Here is a 25,915-nt window from a genome sequence, read left to right as displayed (position 1 = left end):
CAGGAGGGAAAAAAGGAAGCGAGGAGGAGGGTGGCAATCACAGCACTGTGGTGTCAAGGAGTGCGCCAGCAGCCAAAGCCACAACACAGCCCTCTGCTGTGATCGGCGGGGCGCCAGTGCCTGGCTGGGTCAGGTCGGCTCTGTCTGTGCAAAGGGGTCCCAGAGAAGCAGCTGCCCCCTCCAGGGCAAGTAACTGCTTTCTCCACCATGCATCTGCTGGGTGAACCCTGACATCAGCCCCCACTACTTGCGTTGCAGGCAGTTCCTGTCTGAAGGAGGCTGGCTGGGGGTGCAGCAAGACCCGACGTATTTTCCCGAGAGCCGTTCGGCGGCCGGCAGGAAGACAGTGCATTAATTGTCACGCAAGAAAGCCTGATCTCATGAGATAAGACTTTAATAGCAGCTTCCTCGCCCAGGGGGTGCAGATGGCATGGGTCTCACCACCCCCCACTTCCCCAGCATGCCTCGGGCACTTTGGCGATCTGCTCCCAATTTTGGATGAGTTAATGTCTGACTGGAGAAGTTCTTGGGAACGTGTTTTTCCCCCTCCACCTGCTCCACTGGCTTTCTAAAAACGGAAAGAAAACCCCACAGGAAATAAGAGAGGAAGTCTGGGATTTAAAGTATGCGCTGACCAATGCACTCAATATCTCTAACAAAACCTGGGTATCTGCCCTGCTTAGAAATGACTTTTAATCTATGGTCAGAAGATTAATTATCATCAAATTACAAACTCTAAGCTAGAAAGGAAAGATTAGGTGACTTAACCTTCTTCTCAACACAGCCATACTTGTCTGTCCTGCAATAAATGTCCAGGCTTTCACTCATCAGGAGAAGCACTCCTGGAAGCCACTGGTCTACCACCAGTGCTGCATCAGCCATCACTATCCCTCAGGTGGCACTGGGGGACAGACAGGGAGGGAACAGAAGACAATGCCATCTTAGTTGTGCCTTTTTGCCTGCTCAGCTCCTGCTTTCCTTGAGGTTGATGTAGAAATAAAAGCCACATTTAGGGGAGATGAGGCTTACAGCCTTTACTGAGTAAACGAGGCACCAATTTGGTGCATAAAGTCTGCAGGGAAAGCACTGCAAGGATTCTGGGAGCAGGGCTTGGCAAGGACCATCCTTCCTTATGATGGTCTCAACACAGGTGAAAAGCTTAGTTGGTGGTGGCTGTGAGCACCCACACAACAGCGTTGCCAGACGCTGCCCCAGAGCTCTTACCCTGCAGTATTCGTCGATGGGCTTCAGCCTCTTCACAGCTACGTCTCGGACATGGCTCCTCCGGAACAGGATCTTGCCTGAGGAGAAAACAGATGAAAGGGGAGTGTTAGGGGCATCACCTGCCATGTGGCATAGCACAGCAGGACTGAGCAGAAAGGTCAGCAGGCAGGGTTTCAAACCTGGCTCCAACCACAGCTCTCAGCAGTGGCAATGGCTGAGCTCTGCAACTCTGTTATACCCACAGTGGAGGAGCCACAATAGTGGAGAGGCTCACACAGCAGCAGTTTTGTGTGACAGCATGGCCCCACTGCTACCAGGAAGACAGGATGGCACAGCTGGAGCAGGTGTGAGCAGCAGATCTGTTCCTGCCCTCAGAGCAAACGTCACAAAAGCACACTGCAGGGCAGGCAGCAGAGGGACATTGGGCAACAGCTATCAGGCCCCTTTAACAGCTAAGATACTGTGGGTCTGAAGTTTGCACAGGAGATGCAGCATATGGCCAACAACTACTACAGGCACAGCAGTTCCATGAAATCTTGGCAACTGCCAGTGAGATCCTGCTTGTGTTAGCCACCAAAAGGGGACTGCAGTGAGTCATGGGGCAGAGGGAGTTTTTCTGATTTCATCCTGTACATTACACAAAAAGTTTAGCTTCCCTTTTAGAGATGGCATTATCCTGGAAGGGACTAGTGCACTGTTATGATTCTCTTTTACTTCAGAACTCTTTTAGTATGTTCATGCTGACAGCACAGGGAGCATCACTGGGGTAGGACATGGGCTCCACCAACACCCCATGCCTGCCCATTCAGCTACCTCCCACTGTGGATGCTCCCGCCCTTGCAGGCAGGCAACACACGCAGCCAGTTCACAAGCAAACACAAGGATGTTGGTGACAGCACCCTTACAAATCTACAGAGGAAACCAAATAATAGAAGAAAAATAAACAAACTCTAGTTTTTTTGAAAGTAAAAAGAAAATAACCCTGGTGTCCTTACTAGATGACATTTCTGCAAGCAGTTAAGATTAAATAAACAACTGGATTTTGTGTGAAACTGATTGTAACAAAGTTTATCAAAATAATCTAGGAGCTGAGTTACTCCACACACAGGGATGTCATAGAGTTGGTATTTTTTTGGCCAGAAGGGATTATATCTTCATATCCTTTTTTGGTGCTTTTCTTCTCTTTTTCTTTTGTACTGTATTTCTTTCAATGTAATGAGACAAAAAATAAATTATATGTTCTCCTTGTGGTGGAAGAAAACAGTATCTGCCAGCATTATTTAGGCCATGAAATGTCTATGTAAAAAAAAAACCCACTGACATATACACCACCCTCTGCTCCAAACTTCTTCTGCCAGCAGGCAAATAAGATACTCATCCTTAGATCATGGGATAAGAAAATGGACTAGGAAATGAAATCAGATCCAATATCTAAATATGTGGCTTTTATTTTGTCATGATTACACAAGCTGAGAGGTTAAATCTGAATGGAGTTAAATCCAGTTGGTGGCCAGTCAGGGCTCAGAACTGGGGCTAGTTCTCTTTAATATCTTTATCACTGATCTGGATGAGGGGATTGAGAAAACCCTCAGTAAATCTGCAGATGACACTAAGTCAGGAAGGAGTGGTGTTCTGCTTGAGGGTAGGGAGGCTCTGCAGAAGGACCTGGGCAGGATGGATCAAGGGGCTGAGGTCAGTTGTATGAGAATCAATAAGGCCAAGCGCCAGGTCCTGCACTTGGGTCACAACAACCCCAGGCAGCACTACAGGCTTGGGGCAAAGTGGCTGGAAAGCTGCCTGATGGAATAAGAGCTGGACATGATGGTCAAGAGTTGGCTGAACAAAAGCCAGCAGCGTGCTCAGGTGCCCATGATGGCCAACAGTATTCTAGCCTACATCAGGAATAGTGTGACAAGCGGGACCAGGGGAGTGACCACCCCCCTGTACTCAGCACTGTCACCACTGCACACTTTGAGTACCTTGAGTACTGCATTTAGTTTTGGGGCTCTCACTACAAGAAAGACATTGAAGTCCTGGAGTGCGTCCAAAGAAGGGTGAAGAAGCTGCTGAAGGGTCTGGAGAACAAGTCTTACAAGGAACAGCTGAGGGAACTGGGAAAAAGCAGCTGAGGGAAGACCTCGCTCTATACAACGACCTGAAAGGAGGCTGCAGTGAGGTAAGTGTTAGCCTCTTCTCCCTACTAAAAAGTGCTAGACAAGAAGAAATGGCCTCAAGTTGCACCAGAGGAAGTTTAGATTGGATATTAGAATAAAATTCTTTACTGAAAGGATTATCAAACACTGGGACAGGCTGCCCAGGGAGATGTTTAAAACGTGCAGAGATGTGGTGCTCAGGGCCATGGTTTAGAACCAGACTTGGTAGAGCTAGATAATTGTCAGACTTGATGATTTTAAAGGTCTATTTCAACCAAAATGATCCTATGACTCTATGTTAATGAAATGGCAGCCTTTAACCATCCAGTAGCAGGGGCTATAAATCCTCTCAGATTCTGCCCCTACCAGTTCCCTTTTCACAAAATCACACAGAACCACAAAATCACAGAATGCTAGGGGTTGAAAGGAACTTCCAGAGATCATTGCCAAAGCAGGATCACTTAGGGCAGGCTGCACAGGAACACATCCAGGGGAGTTTTGAAAGTCTCCATGGAGAGGTAGACACCACAGCCTCTCTGGGCAGCCTGTTCCAGTGCTCTGTCATCCTTACCGTAACTGCTAACCTGGAAGGTGTTAAAGCCTTTTGTTCCCTTTTGTAGGAGAAAGTGATTTATGTCCATCCCAAATTCTGACAGCAAAACAGCTTGTCTTATGAGGTAAAGCCATCTCCTAGTGCCATAAATTTCTCTCTCTGGGTTCCTTGTGGTTATCTTGTTACAAAGCTGGTGCTGAGCCATCCCTTTAGGATGCGATGGGATGCAGTCACAGAGCACAGGGTAAATCTTCCATAGGTGTCTGAGATGTTCATCTAAGCCTGAGTGATTTAGTCAAAAACTGCTGGAGAATGAAGGTGACAGTTCTGTCTCTCTGCATCAACTGACTTTGGGCACACTAAAACCTTGCAGTTTTCCTCCTTCTCTCTCTGGTAAATGGAGAGAACTACCTACAAACTACCCAAACATTTCTTATTTTTCCTGACAGCCTCCAGAATCACACTGTACTTGTACTGCAACTGCAGGAAGCTGGGTTTTTAGGAGGAAGGGGTCTTGGGGTAGCTGTAGTAATAAAGACCAGTTCCTTTCTCAGTGCTCCAGAAATCCTGGTCAGGGAGATCTTCCTATTCCTTTGCCACTTTTATAAATATACTGCAAAGAGAAAGTAACATTTTGGAAACATTCTCATTTGCTGGCTTTCCTGTTTTCAGTTCAAACCATGAGTTGAAAGTCAAACCGGTGACCATATAAAAACACAAAGGAACCAAAGGCTTAAACACATGAAAGATCTCCTGTAAATGCAATTCAGCTTTCCTAAAAAGACAGTTTACAGAGAGGCCCTGGCCTTCAAAGTAACATACTAAATGAAAGATTCAAACATAAGAAACAAGATAAATATAATAAAGAATGTTATATTAAACACAGAGTACAAAAAAGATCCCAGGATATGATGAGTCTTAATTCAGTCCTTAAATGGAGATGGAAAATATCAGGATGACTGTAGTGTTAGGATGAAGAAATGCCCAGAAGGTGCTTCCATTTTTATCCCTTCAGAAACAGGAAGATTTTCCCTGTGCTACTGGATGCTGGAAAAAGCTCAGTGGGAGGTTCTGGGAAAGATCTGTAGCTGCCTGGTCCAGTGTGGCATTCAAAACTGAGACGGGGAGAAAGGTGAGTAGTTTAGAGCATCATGGAGTACCAGCCAACAAAGGAAAAAAGCAAGAAGGAAAACAAAGACATCTTGCAAGCACATCCAGTTCTGGTGGGCAGCAAGGAGGGACCCACTCACAAATCCCTGTGGTCCTCAGGCAGAGTAGTCTCACTGCCAGAGGTACTGAAGCACCTCTAAGAAGGCACAACCTCCCAAACACCCAGCTTTTCCCCTTTTCTGGGAAGACAGACTGTGCTGACAGAAGCTTTGCCAAAGCCATCACAACTGACCAGCAGAACCACAGCAGATCCAGCACAAATTACTACTGCAGTTTCTCCATTTCCACTGGTCTCCCTCCAAATGCAGAGGAGGTCCCATGGGACTTCAAAAGGAAGGTAACCCAAGAGACCTATGCTGTACACTCTTGGTTTTCCAAGTGGGTGCACTGGACACAAACCTCATTAATTAAAAGGTTTGCCTAATGAGGTAACCAGGGTCATCATAAAGAAATTGAGCAGGCAGGCAGCCAAGCAGTGGAGGCACACAAAGACCCTGTGAGGAGTCCTCAGGACAGCAATGGAAAGGAGAATTTCATGCAGTGCTAATATGAAGCAAGGAAGTCCAGCAGTGGCCGGTAAATGAAGAACAACCCAGGCAATTTCCTTGTGAGGGTGGAGTAGTGGTTTATGTGCCACTTGGCCTTTCCTTTTGGTAGTTCCCACATCTCTAAGGAGGAGATCTACTTCTATGCAAGTAAGTACAGTGCTGCTTCCTCTCTCCCAAATATTACTGCAGCTCCTTAAAGCCCCCCTCAGGCACTATACCCCTGTTTTTAACCATGCTGCTGCCCAGCTAGGAAGTGAGTGGGAAGTCTGCCTCAGACTCAGATGGGAAGCTACAGGCTATATGGGATGGTGCAGCCTCATGCAAATATTTAATTCAATGATGTGCCAGGCTTGGACTGGTCCAAGGCAGGTCTGGCACATATTAAGAAGGACTCCAAGGACTGCAGCACTGCAAGAGAGAGACATGGGGAAGACACAGGGCTCCAGCCCTGCTGCTAATGCAGGATAACAATATTTATTTTTATCCTTTTTTCTTTAAAGAAAATATTTTTCCTAGGAAATTAATGTGGATAAGAGGCAAAGTATCAGGTTCAACATTGTAAAGGCATCTTAAGTCATCCCTTCATCTCTCTGTATATGTGTGTGTGTGTATATATATGGAGTCTTTAATTCTGCGACCACACACCTCTTCTCCCACCAGACCTCAGTTTCCTCCTGTACACACAGTCGGTGCACAAAGTGGGAATAAAGCTATGCAGGAGTCTCTCTTTTGAGCAGCTGTTGAGTCTGCAATCTTAAAGGTATCTTCTGAATATTACTTTATTCCTGCAAAACTTCATACTTAGAGTAGCATGGATTTTAACAAGTGCCATGGACCACAAGAACAAAGAGGCTTAAAAACCTCCTGGCATTCTGGTCCTCTCATTAGCCTGCAGGTTTACAGTGAACAGACCAGAAGGGTCCACAGCAATGCTTTGTAATAGTCAAGAAGGTGGTTCATGCAGGGAAGAAGCCCATCTTTCAGTGAGCCTGGTGACACTGTGGAGCACAGTCTGGAGGCAGGATAGCACTGGGCATCACTAGGCAAAGAAGCACTAGAAGTCCTGGATGGGATGCCTAGCAGTAGAATCCAGTCATTCCAGTATCAAAGAGCCAGCTGTCACAGCAGCTGCTACCCTAGACTGGTGATTTGTAAGCTCTGAGACAGCCTTTATAACGAATCTCATAACACTTTTTTTGGCTGTCAAGGAGAGGTGCCTTGAGACCTTCTAGAGATGCTTTCACAATCTTCCCACTGCTGTGCCATTGGCTCAGAATTGAGCTGCCAACTTTGCTACTCTTTGGAGTCAGGCAGTGAGTAGGGAGCAACAGGGAGACAGGGAAATTTCTGGTTAGCTCCTTTCCAAATCTACCTGAGAACAGATCCACCTCTTGCTCTTACTCTACAATTGCTGAGCTTGATTTCTTTTCAAGGGATGTCCAAGTGATGGATTGCTCTGAGGACACCAATTATTTCATGCAAGGAGTATCTCTGTCAGAGGTTAGGAAAAGCCCAAATCCACTGTTAAAGGGACAATGGACTAATTCACATTTAATCTTCTAGTTCAAGTACTGTCACCACACTTCAGAGGGTAGTACATGAAACAAGTCATATGATAAATACTCAGCAGACGACAGCCTGAAGACTAATGGGTGTGTTAAAAATGCTATAATGTCTCATCTGATTTATGTTTAAAAGAGGCATGTGCTGCCTCTGACTACAGACGCTCCAGCTGCGGGTGCTTTGTCAGTCAGCTGTCTCCCAAAAGCAGGGAAGTGGCCCTGATCCCGCCTCTTCATATTGTTCTTGTTACTGTGTTGTTGATCCTTTCCTCTTTTTATCTGAGAACCTGGGAGGTACCAGGTTCTGTATATATGTTGTCAAGTAACGTGTTTAACCAAAGATCAACTTCTCAGGGACAGAATCTGCTTATGAGAAGAGGTCAGACTCCTTTTGCAGTTTCACTCGGCTTGCATTGGTATAAAAAGAGTGAAGAATGTAGCCCTCCTGCAATTACAGACTCTCCTTTTGAGCAAAGCAGCTTCCTCCATTTTAATTAAACACACTTGGCTGCTCCGATATTTTTATGAAGGCTTCCAGCCCTTACATACAGGTATTACTATTATGTGTATACATTGAAGTAGCACAGATGTGCAATCAGCTCTGACCCCAATTCCCTCACAATGTAAAGTAGATAATTCAACAGCACAGCATTATGGGGTAGAAGAATAATTTTGTGTTTCTCACGGAAGTATGTGTGATTGTCAACCAGATGGCAGTCTGACAGCGACCAAAAAAGAGGTGTGCTCCTCATAAAATAATGTCTTTCTTTTACTTGGGGATCCCAGTTTCCATGGATTGTTTCATTCACGACTTCCTGAACTCAGAAAGCCAGTGCCAGGGTCCTAACACTGGTGGCATTTGCTCCTGACAAAGAAAGGGGAGGGAAATGATTCATAGTGTTTTCAGCAGTGGGAGGGGGAAGGTCTCTTTCACTAAGTAGAAGCTCCTGACAGAATCAGAACTGTTGGCTGAACTTGGCTGCCAAAGGGTCTCAGCTGATAAAGGCCTTTGCTAATCAGCAAGAATTACTATGGAAGGTGACAAGAGGTGATGGAGACAGATGGGGCAGTGAGGAAAGACAACAAAAGCAATAACAATATTGCCCTGAGATACGGGGGATGGTGGGGAGGGTGTCCTTCTGCACTTGGATCCTGTTTTTAATGTGCATGTTAAAGCAAATCACCAAGAAGCAGTAGAACATGGGAAATAACATGGCTTGTATAAAAGCATATCACCAGGAAGAGAAATCTTCCTCCATTAGAAGGGACAAGCAGAAAATGCCCCTGCGTGAATAATTGCAAGAGGAAACCAAAGACAAGCAAGAGGTGAGGCTGCATTCTCCATCAACAAAGAGCTCCTACCTCTGAACCTGGCTGCTTTCCAATGTCTATAGGCACAGTAACATCAGCTCTAGAACAGCTCTGCTAGTATAGACTTTGGGAATTGAAGCACCAGGCAGAGCTGTTCTAGAAGTAGAAAAGCCATGAGCACCCATGCCAAAATTCAGGAGTGACAGATGGGGGCCACAGTGCAAGCCTCAAGCTAACAGCTCTGTTACTGTTTGTACAACGTTTTGTATAAGCCAAGAGCTACTTGATGTTGCTCTATGTCCTGCTGCTATCACCCAAACAACCCATTGCTCCTCAGCTGCCCCAGCTGCAAACCTCTCACCTCTTAAAAGCAAGAAGGGATCACGGTGCAGGTAAATGATGCAGTATTTGGTATGGAAAGGGTGGGCAAAAGTGCTGCAAAATTATCCTTTCGCTTTTCTTACTGTGGGACACCTCTCTGTGCATTGGTTGTATGCCCCAGCAACCCAGAAGAGATCTATCACCTTGCTTAAGCCACCAGAATACAGGAAAGTAAAGCACCCACCCTATCCCACAGAAGAGCATCTCAGTGTGAGCACAAGTCTCCAGACCCCTTAAATCTGAACTTTCCAGTCTGTGAGTGGTTGTGAAGTGTTGGGTTAATTCAGTGAGTAAAGTCTTCAATTTCTGCAGTGAAATCTGTGCCTCCTTGAACTAGACAGCTGAGTACCTGCGTGGTAGAATGTGAACTCATTCGTAATACTGGTTGCAAGTGCTACATTAGCCTGCAAACAGCCAACAGCTTTTAATTGCAGAAAGCAGTCAGTCTGTCTGAGAGTAGAGGGAGGATGGTATTTATACCTGCAAGCCAGCAACACAGGCAGCTGGCACACCCTCACCTGGAGGAACTGACCTGATGATAATCCTGAGCCCCACAGAGACAAGGAGCCAAAAGAGGGTCACGCATTCAAAACATCCGAGAAACACTGCCCTAGGGACCAGCACAGCTTCCTCACACAGAGGGTGCAGGACTGGCCCCCTCTTTGCATACAGTCATTGCTGTGCTGGGAGCAAGAGGCTACAGAAAAACTGGAAATCCCATGCAGAGCTAAAGCATCACCCTTGCCAATGCACACTTCTCCCCTAAGGTAAGAATCTGCACACTGCACATCCACTGTGCCCTGCATTTTGCTGCTATCATCCTCCACAAACACCCATTTCCAAATTTCCAGGACAAAGCCATCTACCATGTGGAAACATCAGAGCTTAAATAATGATCAAATTATCCAGTCTCTATACCAAACTGATCACTGAAATGTCAGCTGCTGTGTCTCATTGCTGAAACACTTGGTTTTCTTCTCGCACCAGCTGACGCCAAGTGTCCTGCCCACAGACAGTCTCCGAAGCTATGTTCGAGAGTAACTTTTACTCCCTGGCCAGTGTGGGAATTTTGAGGATCATTATACATTGGTCCAACAAGTTTGGGAACCAGCAACCCCTGTTTGTAATACATATTTGCTGGTGAACATGCTTGCATTATCCAAGCTACTCCAGCTCCTGACCTCAGAGCAGAGAAAGGCAAGAGCCTCGCAAACACCTTTGTGCCACCTTAACCATGAAAAATACTCCTACTGAAGAGCAAGGCCATGCCCCTGTAGCTACACAAACTAGAGTCTTCTTCTGCTCTTTCCAAAAGCACACCAAGTACTACCTGGCACACTGGTGTCTGTTGAAGTCAGCAGGAGTCTTTCTATTGACAGTTGGTGGTATATGGACCCTCAGGGAAGTACCATATGGTCCCACTGTAATCTTTTAAAGCAGGAACCTTAATGAATTGACCCTATTAAAACATTTGCATTGTCTTATCAGCTCTTATGAGACTTGTCATTAATGCATGCAGTGGTGTGATGCTAAGCCTCATAGACACTGAGCCAACACCAGGCTCACTGAAAGGGAGCCTTTGAACTCCATCCACTGGGGTCAAAAACCTTTCAGCAAGGTCAGTGGAGGGAGATGGATTTGCACCACACCCTTGCACACTGGAAAAGCACAGTAAGGTCCTAGCCACATCCTTTGGCGTGACTGGCAATAACACTGCTTAGGAGACTCCACCCTTAAGCTGGTTGAGAGCTGCAGCTATGAATAAAATAATATTTGCACTCACACCACTATAGATCAAAGTTATTATTACTAGGAGGTAGGTCATGCAATAACATAGTGCTGTGCCATGTACTCTTACAGGAACATTGCAGGTAGCAATTGAGGGGTAGGGATGCAAAAGTGGCTTCACAAGGTCACAAAATGAGCATGCTAATGACAGCAATACAGCCAGTTCCTAGATCCTCCTGCAGATCACATGTAGAGTGAAAATACACCTATCATGGCATCTGGGGCCAGAAAAATCTTTCTCTTCAAACCCTTATTCTAGTAAGAACACAAATCCTCAATTTCTGACACAAATGAGGCAAAACTCTCTCCTGTGGAAGACATTGATTAAGTCAGCTGTCAGGTATACATGTCCCACAGGAAGTGAAATGCAGCAGGGCGATCAGCAGGGACAGGGCTCCTCACAGCAGTTGTGGTATTTGGAAGGCACCAATTAACACCAAAATTAAACAAACAAACAACGTGGTGGCAAACATAACTAGGTGTCTGTGCTTGTCAGAGGCTGGAGCTTGCCAGCTAGGGTTTCAGAGCGCAGTATTCAGAAACAAAATCCCCTGTGCTCTGCAAAACAGAGCACTGTTCTCTCTTTCCAAACGGAAGTGCTCTCCTGGAGTTCTCCAAGTGAAACCTCTGACTAGTTTTAAGCTGCATTTTCAGTAGACAACAACAGGCACAGAAGCAAGCTCTTAAACAACATCCAGGCAAAGGTGGCTGGCCTCTGAGTCAGGAAGCTCATCTGCAGACCAGGACACCATCTCAGGATGGTTGTCAAACATTGGAACGGTCTGCCCAGGGCAGTGGTGGCGTCACCATCCTTGTGGCAGCCTGTGGACCTGGTGCTTAGTGACATGGTTGAGCGTTGACCCTTCAGTGCTGGGTCAAGTGTTGGACAGGATGATCTTTCAGGTCTCTTCCAACCAGACATATTCTGTGATTTCTGTGTGTTACAGGAGAAGAGAGATGGGCTATTTCCAGCACATGCTGGGAGTATGGCTGGTGCAGTCATGTTTGCACCTCCCTGTGCTGACTCTGAAGCCAGACCTGCACCCCTTCCCTTGCCTCCTCTAAGCTTGCAGTGCAATAACCCAGCTAGGACATGCAATCTGACCACGGTGGCTAACAAAACAGCCTTTGGATGAGGTTTGTGGCCAGGCCACCCAGTAGCACATCCTCTTCAACTCTTGGAGCCACCCCTCTTGCCCTTCCTAACTGATGGATAAACAGCTAACCCATTCCTTTGATAGACAGTGGATACTGAGATCCACATGGGCACCAATGCAATCCAGTCACTCAGCCTCCCAGGTGCAGCAAAGCTCACTCAGTTTGCTCCACCTCGACTGCACAACTAAGAGCACCCACCTCAGTGGTTACCACAGCTCAGCCAATGCACAGGAACAGGGAAATGATTTTATAGTTACTTATCAGAGAACCAGCCTCCTTCCCACCTGGCTCCTCCATGTGTGAGCACTCCAGCCATTTCCAGCTCAGGCCACTTAATCCAAACTATGAGCGCATGTGGCTTGGCACCAGCAGTGCCTGCTGATGCCAGAAAACAGCTGAGGACGATCTCGCTGAAAAATTCCTCTCAGATTCTTCACATGCAAGAAAGCACAACAGCAAGGGTGTGAGAGCACCCCAGAGGACGGAGCTGCTGCACTGGAGGGTGCTAGGCATACCCAGCTCTCCAAGGCCACCTTCTCCCAGGTTCACTAAGGTCTGATCAAAGGAGGAAACAGCACTGTCAGATGTCAACAGCTTTGCCCACTGCAGAATAAAAAGCCTCTTTCAGGGATTACTGCTCTAAGCAATTACTTGGCCCATGAAAGGAAAAGTTCCTTCAGCCAAGGTGACAGCAGGACTCTAGGACTATGCACATTTTCGTTTCCCTTTCACAGTTAATTTGGCCTTTTCATTTCCTAGGGAGAAGCAAAAAAGGTGGACTGGAAACCAGTGATTTGTTATTTTACTTAAAAAAAAAATTAATAAGGATTGCTGGAGCAGTATCATAAAAAAGCCCCAACTTTATTGCTAAATTAAAGAAAAAACAGTAACGTGAATAGGCACAGAAATCTGAATTAGGACTGTGAGCTGATAACTACCCTTCTGGGCCCTGATTAATTGCGTCTGAAGCCACGGGGACACTGAGCAGCCAAAGGGGACTGACAGCCAACAAAATCCACACCACCAAACAAACTGATCTTTCTCCAGTCGTGCCACCACACAGGAATGGCAGCTCCCCAAATGCTGTTTGCTGTTGTGTCCTGGTGTGCAGTGCACCACAGAGCTAGCCAGAGGTACAAAGTCTCACTATTGGGTACCTCAGATAACCCCTCTGAGGTGGTCTAGCCTGCAGACTTGTGGTCTCCAAACAGAGGGTCAAGAATAGACACATGCTATCTCCTCCACCTCTAAATGCAGGATCACCATCTCTGTGTTTAGCTGCTACAGCTCAAGCACATAGCTTCACTGGTAGTTACAGTAAAAAGCAGGCAAAAGAGTTAGTCTGCTTTGTTGCAGCAATGTAGGAGCATTTCGTGGCATGGACAGGCGCACTCCGTGCTGGGTCAGGAACTGGCTGGAGGGCTGAGCCCAGAGAGTGGTGGTGAATGGTGCCACATCCAGCTGGCAGCCAGTCACTAGTGGTGACTTTATCGATGATCTGGTTGAGGGGATTGAGTCCATCATCAGTAAATTTGCAGATGACACCAACTTCTACTGTCCCAACCATCACCTTTGTTCCAAACTGAAGTCTATTTATTCACTTCTCACAGAAGCCAATTCACCTCTGTAATCACCTCTGTCATTCCTCTCAGCACCTTATTTTGTATACACCCTTTCTGAGAGACAACTACCAGACCTCCACACAGTATTCACAACATTTGCAGCTAAAGCTCTGGGGGTTGTTGTCCATTCTTTGCCTGATTCTTCCTAATACCACCTTTGGCTTTCTGACTGCTGCTGACTACTGAGCTACAGCTTTCATGGAAACATCCTAGGAACTACTGAACTCTCCTTCCTAGACGGCAGCAGTCCTCGTGCCAAAGCACTACTTCATGATTAACACTGATGAACTGCCTTTTACCACCAACATCATGAGATCCTCCTCCAGCTTTTCACAGTCAGCTCCCAATTTGAGCATCCTAAGTAGATTTCATGACCAGCTAAGTTAGTTATATCACTACCACCCTCTTTTGCAAGTCCTAGGTTAAACAGTACAGATTTCAGAAGAGACCCTTCGAGAATTCTTCCTAGTAAAAATGTGGGGCTTAGAATATGAAGTTTTTAAGTCATCATCCCCTGAGCATGCCTTGTTTTAAATTGTGGGCTCATTTGCACCTACTTTCTTTCAATTCCCTAAGTTAAAAAAACTTTCCTCTAATATTTTTGATTTCAAATGCCAGAAACCAAGGATTACTATGAATGTCCACGAATGCCAAAGCATCCAGCCTTCAATGAAGGCTCCAATCTGGCAGAAAATAAGCTTACAGCCTATGTCAGTTATACATCAAATAACAAGAAAAGCTGCTAATATAATTATCTTCTTACTGCTATTTTGGGCAGCACAGTAGGTTATGATGGAGCTTGTAGTAATAGGATCCCTTATGCCATAATTTACGAGCATGTCTGTCTTGAACAATTTTCCACATGGGAAATTAATCACATTCTGACTAATGGGAGGAAAAATATCCCTTTGCAGTTTGAATTGGATTTGCCATGGTCAATTGGACGTGGAATTCTTCTTTATCCCTATTCATAATCTGAGGTGTAGTGTTGCCATCCAAAATTCACTGTGCTAGACTCCACAGATAGAGATATTTCACTGACTGATGACACTTCTGTGCAGTGCCCACAATGAAAAAAGTCAAATATACCAGCATGGCAAAGCCCAAAATCAGATTGTGGCCTATGTCAGGTATTGCCAGACTCTGGGCAACCTGATCTGGCTGAGGATGCCCCTGCTTACTGCAGAGGGGGTTGGACTAGATGACCTTTGGAGGTCCCTTCTAACCCAGACCATTCTATGATTCTATGACTGTAGATAATTATTGCAGAAAATACTTGCCAGTGAATTTTCACTGCCTCTTCTGTACAGTCCAAGCATACTCTGGTGTTATTTCTGTGAAAAACAAACACTGAAGCAGACAACAAATCTCTCCAAACCAGCAGACCTAAACAAACCACCCAGAGCCAGGCCAGATGAAACAGCTGATCTGGGTTTGCTCAGGACCACACTCAGTGACACAGATCAAGCCACCATTTCACAGACCCATGTTCCGACAGGAGGGTGTGAAACAATTTCCTGGGTTGCACAGCTACCTAAATCATTCAGTCCAAATTTCAGTTTAGGTTCAGATTCTAATCCCTTCCCTTTTCCTCATGACATGTCCAGTACACACAACAAATGTCCTGGTGCCGATTCATCTCCACTGCATGTCTAGGAGACACTTCTTTTTGGAAAATCCCAAGTTTGGTTTTGGTTCCAGTGGAAAGGGGGCATGAAAGAGAGACTCAGAAAGGGTAAGGGAATATAAACCAAAGAATTAACACTTCAGCTGGCACCAGAAATAAAGAAGATGCTTCCAGATAACAGGAAAGGAAGCAAAAAAGATCCACATCCCTGGGATCCCTTGACTTTGCTCTTAAGAAGCAGAACCCAAAGTTACCCAATGTTTCTTTAAGACCAAAAGACCAAAGGGAAACAGGATGGCTTAAAGTAAAAAGGAGTAATCCTATGACTGGAAACTATGAGTGCTCCTAGCCAAGCACCCAAAGGAACTGAGTAATGTTCATTAATCAGTGACTTTATTGGTACTAGGGAATTTCAACTGCTGAGCAAGATTTAGGCCAAAAAGATATTCTGAGGCATGCCACTCTATTTATGTTTGGATGGAATTCAGCCTCACCTCGCATAATATTTTTCCATGCTGATTTGAGCAGAATGAGCCCTCACTTTTTCCCTGAGAAGGGTAAGAGTGGGTCTCTTCTAAGGATCAGCACAGTGAAAATGTCACTTCCCAGCCAGCAGTACGAGGGTGGAAACCCACCCACCCCAGACACTGTACAAACACGAGACAGTTCCCGAGATTAATTAGCTCACAATCAAAACGCACAGTTCCACTGTGGCTTCTGAGCAAGCTCATACAGAGCAGAGCGGTGCCAAGCACCTGAATTAACACTGGGCACCTGTGCAAAACAAAACCCAAGTCACACCTCAAAACCCACTCAACTGTGAGAAATACGCAGCATTAAAGGCCACCTGCTCAGCAGCTGGTGATGCTGCACTTGCACAGCAATGCTGGGTATGATTCAGCCACTGGTAAGGTCCTGCATATGAAGGGATGGGGACGGGGATAGGAAGAGAAGGGAAGGAGGACCAACCAGCAGAGCCCAGCAGAGAAATTCCTCAGGTGCCCAACCGCCCTCGCCACGCAGCAGATCCTTGTGCTGTGCTGCAGGACGACCAAGGGAGTATTACCTGCTGTGTTACACAAAACTATGTTGTTGCAAATGGATTTGAAAGATGGGGCTTTTTGCTTATAGACAGAGAAGGAGGAAATAAAAAGTATTTATTTCAACTGCTACAATGATTGCTTTGTGACACAAGACCTTCTGAATGCAATATTCATACATGTATACTTCAAAGAGCACATTCAAATGAGGGGATGGCGCTGTGGTGACAAGAATTATTCTGGTGCCACTTACAAGTCAGAGAGGTGTTGTCCAGAAATCACAGGGACTGGATTACAAACCTAGAGTAGTTTAGGAAAACATCAGATCTTAAGAGGGTTTCTTCTGCTGGGTAGACTAAGTTTTTTTTGGGTGGTTTTTGTTGTTGTTTGTTTGTTTCCTTGTTTGTTTTGTTTGTTTGTTTGTTTTGTTGGTTTTTGTTGGAGGTGTTCAAGAGGAAATTGGATGTGGCACTTGGTGCCATGGTCTAGTCATGAGGTCTGTGGTGACAGGTTGGACTCGATGATCCTCGAGGTCTCTTCCAACCTTAGTGATACTGTGATACTGTTTTTTTGAGGCTGACCCTTCATGTCTAGTTGCAATACATCCTGAATTCATCTTCATCACAATCTTTTCACAGTATGGCTCTGAATAACCAAATCATAGAAATACAGCACTGGAAGGGAGCTCAGATCATCAACACAAGAACCCCCCTGGTCAAGAAGACCAGGGAAGCTGTCCCCATCCCCCCCCCCCTCCATCCCCCCCATCCCAAAGGGAGAAAGGAGCAGAGAAAAAGTAGTGTTTAGACTTCACCAAAACAATGCAGCCAGGGTCAAGCAGAAGCAGGGTTAGTCTCCTCTCCAGAGCAACAAAGTGAGAAGAAGGGGAGGGGGCGGGGGAGGGGGAGGGAGAGAAGCCCCCAGAATGTTTTGGTACAAGCAGTCTTATGGCAGATATTTCTCCAAGGGGATCATTTAGAATTATCTTTGGGTTTCCTTTTTACACCCACTAGTGACTTATTTACATTTTTCTATTTTTCTGCTCAAAATCTGTAACAAAATTTTAAAGGCACAACCTAAAACTACCACATCATTGGTGTGCCAGGAGGGTAAGACAGCTACATTTCAGACACTGCATTGCAATTTCATTACATAACTCTTAGTTTAAAAAGAGGGCACAGAAATACCTTTTGAAAGCAATCACAAAACAAAGATTCTAACTTATGATTGACATTTTTGAAGGCATACAGAAGATTTTGGGTTTAACACTAAGCAGATCAATCCTCTGCAGTCAACGCTTCAGACAGCTCAGCTGCCTGGGAACAAGAGCCAGCAGTGTGCCCAGGTGGCCAAGAGGGCCAATAGCATCCTGGCCTGTATTAGGAATAGTGTGGCCAGCAGGAGCAGGGAGGTCATTGTGCCCCTGTACTCTGCACACACCTTGGGTATTGTGTCCAGTTCTGGGCTCCTCAGTTTAAGAAGGACATCGAGACACTTGAATGTGTCCAGAGAAGGGCAACAAGGCTGGGGAGAGGCCTTGAGCACAAGCCCTATGAGGAGAGGCTGAAGGAGCTGGGATTGTTTAGCCTGGAGAAGAGGAGGCTCAGGGGTGACCTCATTGCCCTCTACAACTACCTGAAAGGTGGTTGTAGCCAGGAAGGGGTTGGTCTTTTCTCCCAGGCAACCAGCACCAGAACAAGGGGACACAGTCTCAAGCTGCACCAGGGCAGGTTTAGACTCGAAGTGAGGAGAAAGTTCTTCACCGAGTGAGTCGTTCGTCATTGGAATGGGCTGCCCAGGGTAGTGGTGGAGTCACCGTCCCTGGAGGTGTTCAAGAGGGGATTGGACGTGGCATGGTCTAGTCATGAGGTCTGTGGAGACAGGTTGGACTCGATAATCCTTGGGGTCTCTTCCAACCTTAGTTATACTGTGATACTGTGAATCATTCAAGAGGGTCAGTTCTGAGCCAGCTCAACAAGTCAGGGTGAACTTTGTAAAGCAGGATCAATGGTTGGACTTGATGATACCAGAAGCCTTTTCCAACCTGAATGATTCTAAGATTCCATGCTTTAGGTAATTTTACAACCCCCAGGAAACCTGCAGTAGTAACAAACCACAGAAACAGTCTCCAAGGAGCCCCAAGCATTGCAAATGGTGGAATGAAAAATTATTTCTTGGCCTTTTCTATGTATTGCAATAGGAAACTGCACATTTCTGAATTAAAAAGTCATTAATGAGAGCAGAGTCTGGCCCTGGGACTAGCATGGATCAGAACCAAACTGAGTGACATCAGAGCCAACATATCAACCCAGCCCACAGGATTATAAATGTGCCACATCAGTCAGCCTCTGAGGGCCAGTAAAACATTTCAGGCTAGATGAGAGAAGAGAGGAGCGTGGCAGAGCATAGTCCCTTCATCATGTGCTGGCATTGAGACTGACCCAAAGGGCTTCAGAAGGGGACACAAACACCCATGCCGACTACTCCATAGCACCACAAAAACCTATGTGGGGCCAAAGAAGCCAAGAGAAGCTGCATCTTTGTGCTGGAATGAAAGCAATGTGCATGAAAGACAGAAGCAAGAGACAGCAGTTAATGAAACTGAGAAGGATTATCCCCTCTCCCCAAAGACCCACAAGCAAATGCAGGTTTTCCTGCAAGCATACTGATGCTCTTGACACTCAGGGTAATTAGCTTTCCTCCCATTGTATTAAAATAGCTAAGCAATCTGAAACAGAAGTCACATTTCCAAACACACACACACACCAAGAACACAAGGACATTTTAGAAAACAGAAGCTGGGGTCAGATGACACTTAGGCTCTTCTGAAAATTTCCTGCCAGAGTCTTTCACGCTGTAAAACTATCCTGAAATAATTCAAACACTCTGGGCGGAAAAGCCAGCTGCTTCCCTAAGTCAGCCAGAGACCTGCTCTTCAGATCCTTCGCTTGCTCACCCCAAACCACTCTTGGGAAGAAGGCTTTTGCTGCCTTCCCAGAAAAAGGTCAGTTTATGATCCCCATATGCCAATGGGAGGTTCTTACACCTTGTCTGCACCAGCCTGTGTTTTATGAGCCCAAGAACACTACTTGAAAGTGGACAAAACGGGAATGAAAGACACTTAACTGCCTGCGAAGAGCAGTACTTAGCTCTCTGATACTCTCACCAATGCTCCTTTGGTGTGGTACCAACACCAGAGAAACTGTGCTTTGGGCAGCCTAATGTAAACCAAACGCTTGTGGGAGACAGTTGGGCAGAGCCAGGCTCCCACCACCTTCCCTTCTTCATGCTGCACTGCAAAAGCCACAGATCATCCTTCCCTTTGACACCCAAATTCATATTCCCTGCTTGCACCTGCCACCTTCCTGTCCTCTGAGGGTATAGGGGTGATCGAATCGTCCTCTCTTAGTGACATTATTGCACATAGCAGCAGCCAAGAAACAGTTTTTCCTTTGCAAAGAAACCACTTCACTGTAATGCAGCAATTTTACTCCCTTATCATTAAAGAAAAATGAAAAATTCAGCTCCAATTCACACTTTCAAGCATTTTCTCAGAATGGAGAAAAAAATAACAAAACCATTCACAGTCATCACCAGAACCACCCTTGTGAAAAGCTAATGCCCTTACAATGCTTTAATTAAAAGTTAATAGAATAGAATAGAATAGAATAGAATAGAATAGAATAGAATAGAATAGAATAGAATTAACCAGGTTGGAAAAGACCGTTGAGATCATCAAGTCCAACCTATCACCCAACACCATCAAATCAACTAAACCATGGCACCGAGCACCCCATACAGTCTCTTCCTAAACACCTCCAGTGACGGTGACTCCACCACCTCCCTGGGCAGCCCACTGCAATGGCCAATCACTCCTTCTGTGAAGAACTTCCTCCCAACATCCAGCCTAAACCTCCCTGGAGCAGCCTGAGACCATGTCCTCTTGTTCTGGTGCTGGCTGCCCAGGAGAAGAGACCAACCCCCACCTGGCTACAACCTCCCTTCAGGTAGTATAGTCATGTCCCAGCCTAGAAATCTTGAAGAGAAATAAAGTCAATCTATAGGCTTACAAAAGTAAAACAGGAGGAGAGAAGCAAACGCAAAAATCCTGCCAGTTCTAGGGTTTAACAGAGGATTACAACATCTGGGCTCTCTTTTCAAGGGGAGGTGAACCAAGGGCCGGATGGTATGGAGAGGACACAAGCACCTCTTGGAGTGAGCATCACACACGGGAAACTGGCAATGAAAGAAGCAGAAAGCTGCAGAGAGAGGCAACATCCATGCCTGTTTTTTTGCTTTGCAGCTTCATGGAGCAACACTCCTATGTGCTGACACTACAGAAGGAAGTATCTGGTTTAATTGGAAAAAAAAGGAAAAAAAAGGGGCCTGGGGCAGCAAATTCTAACACATGATGATGAGTATAGCTGGTCTTCAGTGAAACAGAGAATGACTTGGTGAGGATAATTGAATCCATAAGAGCAAAGCATTTATCATTACTGTTACAGCAAGAGACCACCCTGCTCCAGAGAAGCAAACACATGTCAGCCTGGAGACTCGAAGCCCAGCAATAAAGGCATCAGTTGGGCATAGGCAATTACAGAAGGACCTGAGTGCTACACAGTGTTTTGGGGATTTATACTTTTAACACCGTGGGGAGATATGGCAATTCCAGATTGTTTCTCTCTTTCCCTGCAGAAGAGGTGCAGAGGGTCTGGTGGTTGATTTGGACACTCTCTGTCCTACCTGAGTCCTCAGTTGTTCTGTTTCTTATTTGTAAAGCACATCTGGCAGTGGGGAAAACCAGGGATGACTTTTGGGTGGAAATAATGACAATGCATGGGCTTAACTGATGATTCCCAAGGTTACACTGTGTGCTTGGGGGAGAGAGAGAAACTGAAATCGAGCCTGCCAAGTGGAATCCAGCTGCCTCACCTGCTCACATGTGCCCAAGGTAAGCCCACACGTGGTAGTGGGTGCAGGACACCATCTCCACGTCTTCACAGGAACAGAATTGACACATACCCAGCATACACACATAGAATGAACCAGATTTGATTGTTTATCCACTTGGGCCAGAGAAAATTAAAGCCTTGCGTGAGTCACTTTGTCTTAAAAAGAAAGCAAATCTACTTTGCTTAGTTTTATTACGCCTTAGCCTTCTTATCAGTTTGATTTAATTCTTGAGTCATTATAAAGCCTAGCATTGTATAACCTGGCAGCTACAGTGATGGGCTTTGTACAGAGAAACACAGGAAAATGCTTTTCCAAAGCACTTGGACTCACAGTAACTGCTCCTGCTGAAGTCAACAGTAAATTCAATGATACCACCAGGAGCAGGGGTCAAGGCTGAGTAGGCTTGACGCTGCAGAAACTTATGGGTGGCATTTCCAACCTTTTAAAACATGATCATTAACAACAAAGTATATAAAAAATAAAGAGCTGTGGTGTGACTCTCAAAATATTTACATATGTGCCTAGCTCACAGCTTGCAAGTAATTGTGAGGGACCTGATTTCTCTCACTTCCTCTAATATAAGGCACAAATTAAGGCCCCAGATGCATGTAGGAAACTTTGGCTGACAGAGAGGGTCAGCTACAGTGATTTTGGTGGAACTACCTATGCTCTGTAGATCTTTCAAGCACAGGCATGCACACAGTACACACAGCAAACATGAGACAAGGCTTCTCCAGCTGTGATGGTGCCGGATGTCTGTAGGAAGAGCATTAATTCTCATTTTAATCAAAACTCATTTTTAATCAACCATAGTGAAACTTGAATCAGAAAATGCAGGGCAGTTTAACAAAACCAAACCAAACAAAACCCCACCACAAACCAAAAAACAAGAGGTGTTTTATTATTTGTGTGGATCTGACACTGTCACATGAATTAACCTAACTTCAAAGGATGAAACATCATCATTACAAAGCATTGCATTGACTATAACCATTACCAGGCTATTATGCAAAGCCAACTGAAATAATATTATGGGTGCAGTATTGTTTTAGCTGCCTATTAATCCCAAGAGGAAGAGAGATGTGACTTGTTTTCTCAACCTAACAAATCATCTCAAGACGCTGCTGAATCAGACGTGCTTGCAGCTTAAGAGGAAGTCAGTGAAACTGTTCAGCTTTTCTTACTAAGTTTGAGGATTCATTTACAAGAATGCAAAACTAAACCTCACTAACTCCCCTTATTGTTCATGATATAAATCCTTAGATTGTGTAGTTACTGTGGAATGGAGAAAGAAAAGAGCTAGAGAAGGTCACCTCCCTGACTATTCATTTCCAGGCAGTTTCACTCCTAGGCTCCTGCACAATACAGCAGTCTTCACTGCAAATGTTTCAGGGGAAATGCTTTACTTGCATAAAGGCTACAACTGTTCCCACTGCACTGAAGCCATAAACCTATCGCAACTGAACCAAAACTTGATAACAGCTTAATGGCATAAAGCAATATTTGGACTAAATTGAACCTGATCATATCACTCTAAACTTCTCTTCCAAGTCAAAAGCTTTCTATTTATAGTCTCTACTTAAACCCAAGAGGCTTCGACATATTTTCACTAACCTGCCTTCCTTGTCTTCTTAACCTTGGTTCCGTGCCAAGAAAAAAGATGTCATCTGACCACGTATGGGATTTGATTTCCAGCAGCAGCCTTAACCCACAACACAAATACCTTGTGTTTATTCACTGAGCGACGGTGCATGTCCTGGGGAGTGAGCTTAGCCAATATTTCCTTGATGAAAGGGGTGGAGGTGAACAGGTTGGAGGTACCTCTGTTACCACCTCAACCGCTTGCATGAAATATATCTCTGAATCCCACCTATTCCAGCTCCTCCAGTTTCACAGACACCATTGGGAGAGCAGAATGTGCCAAGACTCATCAGTGGATCAACGTCACTATTGCTGGGACTCACTGAATTTCCTTACACATAGGTCACCACCTTGTGCTGACCCATCACAGACTGCCATACTACAGAAACATGACACAGACAGTGTATTCTTGGCTACAAACACAGCCTAATTGGACTCAGGCAAAGCACACCACAGCCTTCTCTCCACCCGCTGAGTACACACAGGAGGGACCTCGCAGCTGCCCCAGCAGTCAGATACTGTGTCAGCTATACACAGCATTTGCACAGCACTGCATTGGCCACCCCGGCCAAGGAGGGCTAATGAAAGGACAACTGAGCAGCATTTATAGGCCTGAGAGCACCAACTCACCCTCTCTTTGACAAGGATGGAAAAAACACTCTTTGTCTAGGGTCAGGAAAAGGAATTGAAAACCAGGATTATGTCATACTAAACGGCACTGTAATCTAAAGAAAATATTTTCCCCAACTCTGAGGGTCTTTTCCAAGCAGGTCTATCAAGAGCTTCCTCTGCACACAACATGGCTCACATCTGCACCAGGCCTGGCCTGTAGTGGGTATGTGACATGGTGGCATCATACAAGATGCTGCAGTGCCCAGATCCCAGACACTTCATCTGCTTGCAGCAGGACTACTTTGAAAGCTTTGTGCCTTCATTTCCCCAACCCTCTTCCCAGGGATGCTCTTTGGGAAGTATGGTGCTCTATCAGGGGTACCTCAGGAGCTTGGCTTTGTTAGAGCAAAACAAAGGATGGGGAAGATTGGCCTAGGCAGGTGAGTCCAGCAAGCTTTTGGTGGTCCAGCAGCACATCCCTGGATGTGGGATGTAGCAGGGAATGGAGTGGGGGTCAAGCAGGGCAGTATCATGCTCCAGCAGAGCAGCTTCTGCTTGGCAGACAGTGTGCTCCTTCCAGCTGCAGGCAGCCCACTGGTAGCTCTCCCATCTCCTGTCACCACGTCCCAGAGCCAGCAGCAAGCAAGCCCTTCTTCTCCCAGCCCTTGGGAGAAGGGGGGTGGCTGAGACATTGTGCAAAAGTAAATATTTACGTAGCCAGGGCCTTCCTTCCCCTACCCTGTGTTTTCTCCCCCTTCTTAAAATGTCACAGATCAGCTGTTTTCATAATTGTGCAGGAAATGAGTTCCCTGCTGGCTGGCAGCTTAACACCCACGTGTGCTGGGTCTACCGCGGCTGCACCGCTCATCCCTGCTGCCGGCTTCTGAGTCCACCCAGGATTTTCAGAGGGTGGATTTGGCCGGAGGGGAGACAGGACATTAAGGAACACAGACACGGAGCTGCCTGGCTATGGTAGTTCTTCTTGTAGCTACAGCTTAGAGGAACCCCTGTCCCCTGGTTCACAGGTCAGGCCAGGATCCCAGGAGACCTGACACTCTGTTTATGCCGCTTCAGAGCAAACATCCAACCCAGACTAACACAGCTTCCTGCCTGCACACAGCAGTGAGCACACTCAGGAAATGCAGGCGTATTTCAAGCTGGCGACTTTGGCTTTGTTCTTTGGACAAAGCCTCGTTCACTGGAGATGTTGCTAAAAGGATTATTATCTATAGGAGATTTCTTTTCCCAAGAGGAAATTTGGTAAACACATGATGCTGCATTTGCTTTGTTTTGCAGGAGCCAGGATTAAGATGGGAATATTTTCCCTTCTCCTCTCTGCATCTAATGATTTAAATAGACCAGCAGTGACAATGCTGCCCAATGGGAATAGGCACAAATGCCTTTAATCTGTCCTCTGGTCTGGTGATTCTATGGCTGACTTGAGAGGGTACCAAGCTATCCTGTGTTTGGTAGGAAGAGTTAGGAAAAAAAGCTGAAACAATTTGATGAGAATCACATCTAACAGTGTGCTTAGTGAAGAGGTGAAGTCTTCCTACCAGCCTGAACACCTCCAGTAAAACCCCATCAAGGGCTGAACCCAATTGCAAATATTTTGCCTATTGCAGGGCAGCCCTGTGCTGTTCAGAGTCCTGAATGTGAGAACGAACCTGCAAGTCTGAACTTGCCAGTGCTTAGGATGTGAAAGAAGGAATGTAATTTTCTGCCCTTTATTCAGAGGTGGCAAAACTCTGATAGAAAATGACATGGTGAAAGTGCTTAACTTCAGACCCAAGGAAATTTGAGAGCAAACATTAATTACCTTCATCCTGAATACAAGCCTGGGGCCTGTATTAGCACCTCTCTGAATGGGAGAAGCTCAAGAGGATTGAATTTCCCACTTCTAGGATTTACTTACTTTTCCTCATCTACCTACCCTTGGTTTCCTCTTTCCAATTCCCACATCATTTCCTTTTCCACCTCAGCCTTCCCATTAAACAGGACTAGAACTCTAAAAATAATAATAATAATAAAAAAAAAAGTCACAGGGGGTTGGATACTGCCATGGGTTATTTCATTATAGTGGAAATAGATTCGCTTTGACAAATCCCTGCCCACAGTATCCCCTCACTCTGCTCCTAAGTATAAAGATTCCCTTATGTGTAAGGACAAACATGTTCACAAGAGCCTGAAAATAGCTGCATTGTGGAGTAGGGAGGTCTGCAAATATACCACACTTAAGAATATCAGCACCCAAAAAATCTTAATAGAGAAAAGAACATAGGAGAAATCCCTTGAGAGCAAGCAGCGAATTCCCAGGTTCATTGTTTCCAATCCACAGGAAAAAATAATCACAACCTATTTTAAGCATGTGAGTATATGAATAAATCATTTGGCTCAGCCAAAAGGCAAAGTGGGCCGAAAACAGATTCAAACAGAGGTCTAGACTATTATTAGTTGTGAATCTCAGCTGGGCTCTGCTGTCCTCTATTGCTCAGGCACCTTAAATCTGAATACCATAGGGACAAGATTAGGCAGAGAAGTAACATCCAGAGGGAATACCTAGAGCCCGTGG

The 25,915-nt window shown here is 45.6% G+C and overlaps 1 protein-coding gene across 2 annotated transcripts in view; it reads right to left on the bottom strand.

The window, feature by feature from the left end:
- The window catches only part of SH3PXD2A (SH3 and PX domains 2A), a 261,000-nt gene that overhangs the window by 152,196 nt on the left and 82,889 nt on the right, over positions 1-25,915 (bottom strand). For both annotated transcript variants that reach the window (XM_054163352.1, XM_054163353.1), the window contains exon 4: positions 1,225-1,301. In XM_054163352.1, coding sequence (XP_054019327.1) covers positions 1,225-1,301 — 77 coding nt within the window. The remainder of the gene's footprint in view (positions 1-1,224; positions 1,302-25,915) is intronic.

The sequence above is a fragment of the Dryobates pubescens genome, chromosome 8 (genome assembly GCF_014839835.1).
Source record: "Dryobates pubescens isolate bDryPub1 chromosome 8, bDryPub1.pri, whole genome shotgun sequence".
NCBI classification, from domain to species: Eukaryota; Metazoa; Chordata; class Aves; order Piciformes; family Picidae; genus Dryobates; species Dryobates pubescens.
Note: the sequence above shows the minus strand (reverse complement) of the source record. Positions and strands in the feature narration are given on the sequence as shown.